We start from the raw sequence: 9430 nt of genomic DNA, 5'->3' as shown, positions 1-9430 counted from the left end.
CTCATTTCCTTTGGAGGAAAGGAGGTATTTCCAAAAAGATATTGCTGAGATCTATGTAAAAGAGTTTACTGTCTATGTTTTCTTCTAGTTTTATGGTTTCAGTTCTTGCATTTAAGTCTTCAATCCATTTTGAGTTCATTTTTGTACATGGTATAAGAAAGTGGTCCAATTTCATTTTTTTTACATGCATCTGTCCAGTGTTCCCAACCTGTTGAAGAGACTGTTTTTACCCCACTGTATATATCCTTATGTCTTTTGTCTTAAATTAATTGACCATATAAGTGAGGATTTATTTCTGGACTCTTGTTGCATGAAAAGGTTGTATATGCAAAGAGGCCCCCAAATGGCAAAGGAGCTAAAAGACCAAAGAACAAGACAGAGAGGTCCAGCTTATTGATTAATGAGTTTAATAGGGAACTTACTCACAGAAATGCAATCCTGGCAGCAGGACATTTATATCTCCACATTTTTATCCACTAGACCACCTGTTTTTATCCCCCTCAGAAATCAACCTATGAACTGGGAAAGGAATGTGTGGGTGGTCAGCGGAAACAAAGAGGCCAGGTTCTGGGAGGCTCTGGCACCAAAGTGCGCTGAGAGAGAGATAACATCAGGGACACCTTGGCCCAGAGGAAAGACCGATGGAAATTCCATGATTAGTCCACAGCCTCTATACACATTTCTGAGTCCACCCCAAGGAAGGAGAGGGGTTCAAAGATCCTGGTTCATTCACTCAGAAGTTAAACTGGTGGATTAACTTCAAGTTGGAATCAGTTCTGTTGATACAGCTGTCTAGTATATTCCATTGATCTGTGTTTTCATTCCAGTACCATATTGTTTTGATTATTGTAGCTTTGTGGTATAGTTTAGAACCAGGGCGCATGATACCTCCCACTTTGTTTTTTCTCGAGGTTTCTTTGACTATGCAGGGTCTTTTGTGGTTCTATATAAATTTTAGGATTAGTTGTTCTATTTATGAGAAGAATGTCACTGGTATTTTCATAGGGATTGCATTGGATCTGTATATCACTTTCGTAAGGACATTTTAACAATATTAATCCTTCCAAGCCGTGAGCATGGTATATCCTTCCATTTATATGTATCCTCTTTAATTTCTTTTTCACTATCTTTTGTCTCTCACCTCTTTGGTTAAGTTTATTCCTAGGTATTTTATGCTTTTTGATGCAATTGTAAATGGGATTGTTTCTCTTTTTTGATCATTTGATATTGATATATAAAAATGTAACTGGGGACTTCTGGTCAAGAGGGAGGCGTAGGTAAAAGTGGCTCACCTCCTCGCACAAACACAGCAAAATTACAGCTAAACTATAGAATAAATATCACTCAGAACCATCAGAAAATCGAGCTGTACAGAAGTCTGACAACTAACGAATTAAAGAAACTACACTCATCCAGACGGTAGGAGGGGCAGAGACATGGAGACGCAGAACAGTCTGCTCCCAAACCCACGTGTGATGCATACAAAATAGAGGGATATATTGGGAGTGAGGGATCCCAGCCCCACACCAGACAACCCAGCCCAGGGTTCCAGTGCCAGGAAGAAAAGTCCCTATAGCTTATGACTATAAAAACCAGTGGGGGTTGGGTCGGCAGAAGAAACTGTGGGATTCTCAGGCCTCTCCTCTTAAAGGGCCTTACACACCACACACAAACTTACTCAAACTCACTCCCTCTCGCCCCCAGCACTGGGGCAGTACTTTTGAAGGGCACCAGTGGCATATGGTGAGGAACTGAAGTGTCTGGCATCAGGGCAAGAGCTGGGGGACAACTTCCTACCAGATAGAACTTCAGACAGCAGCCTTCGTACACTTTCTGAGCCCTCCCCCAGACAGAACCAGTGAGGGGTCACCATATCTGAATCTCCATCAACCTGGCTTGCATGGTGAACCCTGCCCTGATGATTACCTAAGGGCCCACCCCATCCAATTTATGAGCCCACCAAGTTGGTAAATGTGCCTTTTCCATATGAAGTGCTCGGCTAGGGACAAGCTTCAGGTCTTCCTAAATCTGCTCAAACAACAGCTGAGCCTAGCCATCCTGCCTCCCACCCCACTCCATACTTCTTGCTGAGGAGCCCCAGGCCCAGCACAAGCAGCAGCCATCTGCAGATTGCTTTATAGCTTATGCCAAGGGGCCCCGAACATAACATAGGTGAAGGCTGACCTTGGGCTGCAACAACTGGGAAACCCCAGAGCCTGCACAACTAGCAGACAGATACAATGTCAGAGCACCACCCAACCACCTCCACAAGCTATGGAGGGAGGTGGTTGCTGGCCAGGGGTCATAGCCAGTCCTACCACCTGTCCGGACTAGGTAAATCCCTCCCATTGACCGGCTTACAGTAATCAAGACTCATCTATGAGAGAAGGGTGTACTCAACCTGCACAGAGGGCACAACTCCAGTACCCAGCTTGGGTGACAGGGGAGGCTGTGCCACTGGACCCTACAGGACACCTACTACATTATAGGCCGTGCTACCAACACAGGGAGTCATAGCAGCTCTATCCAATACATAGAAACAAACGCAGAGACGCTGCCAAAATTAGACAAAGGAACATGGCCGAAATGAACAGATCAAAACCCCAGAAAAAGAACTAAACAAAATGGAGATAAGCAATCTATCAGATGCAGAGTTGAAAACACTGGTTATAAGGATGCTCAAGGAACTCACAGGGTACTTCAAAAGCATAAAAATGATCCAATCAGAAATGAAAGAAACGCTAATTGACATAAAGAACAATTTACAGGGAATCAACAGTGGAGGGGATGAAGCTGAGAATCAAATCAATGATTGGGAAAATAAGGAAGAAAAAAAACATCCAATCAGTACAGCAAGAAAAAAGAATCCAAAAAATTGATGCTAGTGTAAGCAGTCTCTGGGACAACTTCAAGAGTCCCAACATTCACATCATAGGGGTGCCAGGAGAAGAGAAAGAGCAAGAAATTGGAAACCTATTTGAAAAAGTAATGAAAGAAAACTTCCCCAATTTGTTGAAGGAGATAGACATACAAGTCCAGGAAGCAGAGTCCTAAACAAGTTGGACCCAAAGAGGACCACATCAAGATACATCAAAATTAAAATGCCAAAGGTTAAAGAGAATCTGAAAAGCAGAAATTACCTACAAAGAAGTTCCCATAAGACTGTCAGCTGATTCTTCAAAAGAAACTTTGCAGGCTAGAAGGGATTGGCAAAAAGTATTCGAAGGGATGAAAAAGCAAGGACCTACAACCTAGATTACTCTATCCAGCAAAGCTATCATTTAGAATGGAAGGAAAGATAAAGTGCTTCCCAGACAAGAAAAAAGTAAAGGAGTTCACTATCACCAAGCCATTTTTATTTGAAATGTTAAAGGGACTTATTTAAGAAAAAGATCAAGGCAATGAACATTAAAATGGCAATAAATACATAACTACCAATAATTGAATCTAAAAAAAAACCCTAACAAACAAGATCAACAGAAACAGAATCATTAATATGGAGAACATTGGGATGGTGGCCAGTGGGAAGGGGGATCTGGAGGAATGGGGGAAAAGGTGAAGGGATTAAGTACAAATTGGTAGTTACAGAACAGGCAGGGGGATGTCAGGAGCAAGTATAGGAAATGGAGTTGCCAAAGAACTTATATGCATGACCCATGGGCATGAACAAAAGAGGGGGGGTCACAGAAGGGGAGTGTTTGTTTGAGGGGGCAAAGGGGGAACATTTGGGACAACTGTAATAGCATAATCAATAAAAATGCAACTGATTTCTGAATATTAATTTCGTGTCCTGCTACTTTACTGAATTTATTAGTTTTTTGGTGGAGTCTGTTCTATAGATAAATCATGTCACCTGCAAATAGTGAGTTTTACTTCTTCCTTCCCAATTTGGATGTGTTTTATGTGTTTACGTATTGGCCTGATTTCTGTGGCTAGTGCATCCAACTCTATGTTGATTGGAAGTGGTAATAGTGGGCATCCATGGCTTGTTCCTGATCTTAGAAAAGCTTTTAGTTTTTCACCATTGAAAATGATAGTAGCTTTGTGTTTGTCATATACAGCGTTTATTCTTTTGAGATATGTTCCTTTCATCCCTAATTTGTTGTTTTTGTCACAAAAGGATGTTGAATTATGTCACATGCTTTTTCTGTATAAATTAAGATCAGGGGTGTCCAACATTTTTGCATCTCTGGGCCACACTGGAAGAAGAGTTGTCTTGGGCCACACATTAAATACACTGCAACACATAACTACACACACACACACACACACATCTCATAATGCTTTTTAAGTAAATTTACGATTTTGTGTTGGACTGCATTCGTAGCCATCCTGAGCCACATGCGGCCTGTGGGCCACAGGTGGGACACCCCTGATGATTATATTTCTGTCCTTGATTTTGTTGATATATCATGTTAGTTGATTCACACCAGATGTTGAAGCATCCTGACCCTGGAATAAATTCCACTTAGTCATGGTGTACAATCCTTTTAAGGTATTGTTAAATCTGGTTTGCTAATATTTTGTTGAGAAATTATGTATTTATGTTAATCAAGAATATTGGCCAATGTTTGTGTGCTTTATGTTGTTCCAGTTTCCTTAAATTACCTTCATTTTTTGGAAAAAAAATTTTTTTTTGCTGTTTTGATTTCCAATAGTCTGTCTTTTAGGTCACTGATCCATTCATCTGTATTAGCTCATCTGCTGTTCATTCCTTCGAGTATTTTTCATTTGTTACTGTATTCTTCAGGTTTGCTTGGTTCTTTATTATACTTTGTTGAAGTTCCCCCTAAATCCCTCTATTCTACTCTCAAGTTTGGTGAGATTATTTCCTTTAAGTCCTAATTAGGCAAATTACTTATTTCCGTTTCACTAGGGCTTCCCTTTGCCCATGTCCCAGAGATTTTTCCTGGTTTCTCACTTGAGCAATATTCTTCTACCTTCTCATTTTGTTTGACTTTATTTGTATGTATCTCACAAAATAGCTATCTTTCCCAGTTTGAAAAAACTGGCTTTGTATATAAGCAACCTCTGTATGGACTGTATATACCAGTAGTTTTGGCAGGCCCATTGGTGCCAAGTGAGTATCTATGGCATCTGGTGCACTTGCTCGCTGGGCTGGAGCAGCTCCAGGTGGGGAGGTCTGGTGCATGTAATAACGCCCTATTGATCCTACTTGATCCCTTTGTTCAGAGACAAACTGGGTTCCAGGTGATGTGGCTGGGAATGCACTGGGGCGGTCTTGCAGGATCAGAGTACCTGGAGACAGCTGCTGCTCACTCTGCTGAAGTAGAGGGCAATGTAAACAATGGTGCTCAACACTGCAGATAGTGGAGAACTCCCGCTGATCCTGGAGAACCCCTGCAGCGTCCCGGTCTTCTCTAGAGATCTCTTTCATTTGTCGTGAAGAAAGTGGTCTTGTGTAGAAGGAAGTCTGTGTGGGCTGTATGCCAGGTACTTACGGCAGGCTAGTTAGAGCCAAGCAGGTGCTTACTGGCGCCTGGGGTGCTGGCTTGTCCAGCTGCAGCAGATCTGGGTGGGGAGGACGGGTGCATGTGGTAACACCCTGTTGACTCTACTTGCTCCCTTTTTTGGGCCAAAATGGGCTCTGGGCAGTGTTGCTGGGAATGTGCCACAGTTACCCTGCAGGTAGACCAGAGCACCTGGATAGAGCTTGTACTCGCTCTACCAAGGTGGAGGAAGACGTAACAATGACACCCACCAGCTCCTCCAATCCCAGAGAGCTCCTGCAGTTGCCTAGCCTTCTCTGTTTGGTCTCCTTCTTCACTTGTTGTGTGGAAGGTAATCAACCAGCTTTCCGTTGTCCCTCGGGGGGAATTACTCTACATATAGGTGGACAATTCAGTGTGCTTATGAGGGAGAAAGTTCAGTGTCCTCCCACACTACCCCCACCTTGTACCTAAGTCCCAGCTGCCACTCTTAAATGAGAATCAACTTCTGTTACTCCTTAATATTCTTCACTTGGACCTCACAGTCTTCAAATAAAATCCAGACTCCTTAGCAGGACCCCAACGTCATTATTGAACAGGCTTTCCTCCCTATTCCTAAAGTCAACAGTCCATTTCCATCCTCCACTTCCCTTCCTGCCAACACCATTGCTCCTTTGCCTGGGAAATCCTTTCAGTCCCTCTTTGCTTGATAAAATCCTACTCATCTTTTTAAAAAAACTGCTTGACTTCCTCCACACCTACCCTCATCCGAGCTCTGAGAGGACCCTGTGCTTGTCACTGCGCTCGCAATGATGTTCTACTTTTATTCCACTGGCTTGTCTTTTCCACTGGGTCACGAGAACAGTGGCAAATTCTAGGGTTCCATTATATCCTCTAGTGGCTGGGTCAGAGTTCTGACACGTAACAGACACACAATAAATGTTTTAATGAACAGTAATATAGCCCTCTATAAATCTTTCTTCCTATAGGATAGTATCTAATCTGTCTAAAGCCTCTCTGAAACTGGACAGCTGTCTTCTCTCTCTGACCACATTTAGAACCAGAATAATGACTTTGAAAGAGTGTAACATCTGGGTCCTGTCCTTGATAACATTTCAGGAAGTTGGTAGCCAGATGCATCATTTGTGACATCAGGAAGGAAGCCACTGTGTGTAGAGCACCTATGTGCTGCCACTGTGTACTGAATTTATTCTATATACACAGTACTTCAGTCTGGGCGACCCATGGTAACTCTTTTTAGCTCTTTTCTGGTAAAGAACCTGAGGCTAAGGAATTTGCCCAAGGTCACACAGCTAGCAAGTAATGAAGCCAAACTAATACAATGTGCAAGATCAGGACTGGATTTTCTTCTAAATGAACTAAAAAATGAGTTTGGCTGGAACTAAGATTTCCCACAGGGCTGGAAAAGTGATGAAGGCAGCAAATACCTTGTCTATCTCAGACTATGGGTATGCAAGTTTAACAACATAAACTGAAAACCAGCCTTGTTCCTGTTCAGTTTAAGTAACTGAACACACTGCTGCCATCCTGTCAAATAACAGACTCATCAGACGTTCAGTATGAATAACTGTTTTAAAACAAGTCCTCAAATTTATTTAACTCTTGGGGTAACGTGGTAGTTTTGTATAAAAAGAAAAAAAAGGCCACCACTTACGAAGTCTTGCGGGCCGCTCGCAGCTTCGGCGGCACCCTGTGCAGCGGCCACAGGACCGCTCCCCCGGGGCTCGCACTCTCCTCTCAACCAGCACCGGAGTTCCCACTTCCAAATCCAGTCTACTAGAGATCTCAGCATAATTAAAAAATAAGACTGAGTTGACTTTTCTTTAATTTTTCATTTGCATTTTTTAAAAAAGACTGTGGGCAATGACAAAAATAACCATTTTAAAGGGATTCCTCTCCAGTAATTTTTGTTAAGGTTTAAGTCGAGGCTTTAAGATTTTTCTCCATCCTTTTAGATTTAAAAAAGAAAGGGGGTTGGAACATGTCAACCTTTACTCGGCTTGCTACACGAAGCCTCTGCCTTTACAAGTCCTAGAAGTAACGCCAAAACCTCTGGGCTTAATCAAGTCCATGGGGTGCCTGGCTGGAGAGCCCGAGGTGACAGCCACTCAAGAAGCTGCTCTGCATCCAAGGTCCGTTACAATACACACTATAACAGTACACAGCTGGCTGTGTCACTCAGGACACACACCAGGCTAAGATGGAAGGAAGTCAGGCATCCCTGGTCTGTTTGCAGTGAATCACACCAGCAGCCAAGCCTGTGTTCCCGTCCCCAGAGCTCACTGTCCAGGTCACTGCCACTCTACCTCCGTCCATTGAGCCCACTGTCCAGCCATAATGAAAGTCGCTTAAAAGTTATCACTGGAGTACATGATTTTCCTCCAGGAACAAATGAAAATATTTATTTAATAGCAGTTTAGACCTACTAGTAATTCAGTCTCTCCATCTCTTCTTGGGGAGCCTGTACTTTCAGGCAAATGGGAGGGTTAAAAATACAGAGGAGCAACACCTGTACTATAAGTGTGTGCTTTTATCTCTTCCTCATGAACTTTCTGGAAAACTGTTGTTTCTGAGCACTCAGTTCCCTTAAGAAGAAATTTTACTTAACTGGTACATACTGCATGGAGGAAAAGATTTCTTTTTAGCCTTCATTTCATTGTATGGGTTTCACTCTCTAGGTATGGAAAGTGGGAAAGGGCGGGGGGAGGAGACCAAACTCACAAAGAGCACATACATACAGCACACCCGTGCCAGCCACGTGACACGCCCTCTAACACGCCAGCGCTGACTCAGGGGTTTCTGGCGGGGTTGGACACACCATTGCATTTGTTTGTGCTCCGCCTGCCGTTTCCCTAACCGCTAACTGCGAGTGATGGTCCAGAGCACTTCTGTGAAAGGGGCAGAACACAGGCAGTGCGCTGGTAAGTGCCCAGGTGTCAGTGCCCTTGCTAATGGAGGAAAGGATGATCATAGGGAGATTTTTGTTTCAGCCTTTAGTTCACCTGAGATTTGAAAGTTACAGAAAACGGCTTCACAAAGAACTGTGTTGGAGGGGAAGAGATGATAAGGGAGTGGTAAACACATCCAGTAAAATTCAGGGAGAAAAGAATACCGCACAAGTCCACAGAACACAAAGGAACGGGGAACACTCCCCGAGCCACACGCAGGTCAGCACACAGGTAGGCAGGGTGCAGCGGGTTAGCCACTAACTGGCTTCAGTGATCATTCTGAAACCTGTTCCAATTTTTTGGGTGGGAGTAAAGTCTTCTGCTGGACAGGTCAGACTGTGCTTTAGAAATGTCATTAGAAGGTAACAGCTTTTTAAATATTCTTTTGCCTCTTGCTTCCAGGTGATTTCTTTTTGGCTAGAAACCAGCAGCATAAACCTTACAAGACAGAATAACGGTCCTCTGATATAGGTGAGGCGAGGCGCGGGATGAACTTACACAGTAAGTGAGAGTCTGCATGTCTCGGTCTCCTCCCTGACCGTTCCACATCTCTGACCGAACAGAGACCGCAGTTCACTTCCTCTGGAAGAAGCCAGTGATGGAAACTTGTCTGTTGGCTTTGCCCACAGCAGCTGTCCCTTTCTTGGGGCCCTTTCGTTCCTCTTTGGGCTCTTTTTTGACAGTCATTGCTGAGGGTCTGTGTGTGGACGATGTCTTCATCTTAAGTTCTTCTTCGCTGTCTGTGCAGGATTCACTCTCGTAGACTTTTTCAGTCACTGGCAAAAGAAGGAAAAAAATGAAACGTGTGGGCTGAGTCATTTAGAATACTACTCTTGTTCACCCAGGTCCCCCCAGACCCTGTGATCAGGGAAGGTGTGCTCATCTACTACCAGAGCTTTTTCCCGCTGGGAGACCAGATCCAGCCTCAGGTGCGAGGGATGGGGTATCTTGAGCTCACATGGCCTCAACTGGGGCTCAGAATCAATTCATCCTTATTCCCTCACTGCCATG

At 43.7% G+C, this 9430-nt stretch overlaps 1 protein-coding gene across 1 annotated transcript in view; it reads right to left on the bottom strand.

Annotated features, from left to right (window-relative positions):
* Positions 1-1515: 1515 nt before the first annotated feature.
* The window catches only part of POLD3 (DNA polymerase delta 3, accessory subunit), a 55392-nt gene continuing 47477 nt past the window's right edge, over positions 1516-9430 (bottom strand). Inside the window, exon 12 of the mRNA XM_024572761.3 lies at positions 1516-9195. Coding sequence (XP_024428529.1) covers positions 8993-9195 — 203 coding nt within the window. The 3' untranslated portion in view covers positions 1516-8992. The remainder of the gene's footprint in view (positions 9196-9430) is intronic.

The sequence above is a fragment of the Desmodus rotundus genome, chromosome 5 (assembly GCF_022682495.2).
Source record: "Desmodus rotundus isolate HL8 chromosome 5, HLdesRot8A.1, whole genome shotgun sequence".
In the NCBI taxonomy this organism is placed as follows: Eukaryota; Metazoa; Chordata; class Mammalia; order Chiroptera; family Phyllostomidae; genus Desmodus; species Desmodus rotundus.
Note: the sequence above shows the minus strand (reverse complement) of the source record. Positions and strands in the feature narration are given on the sequence as shown.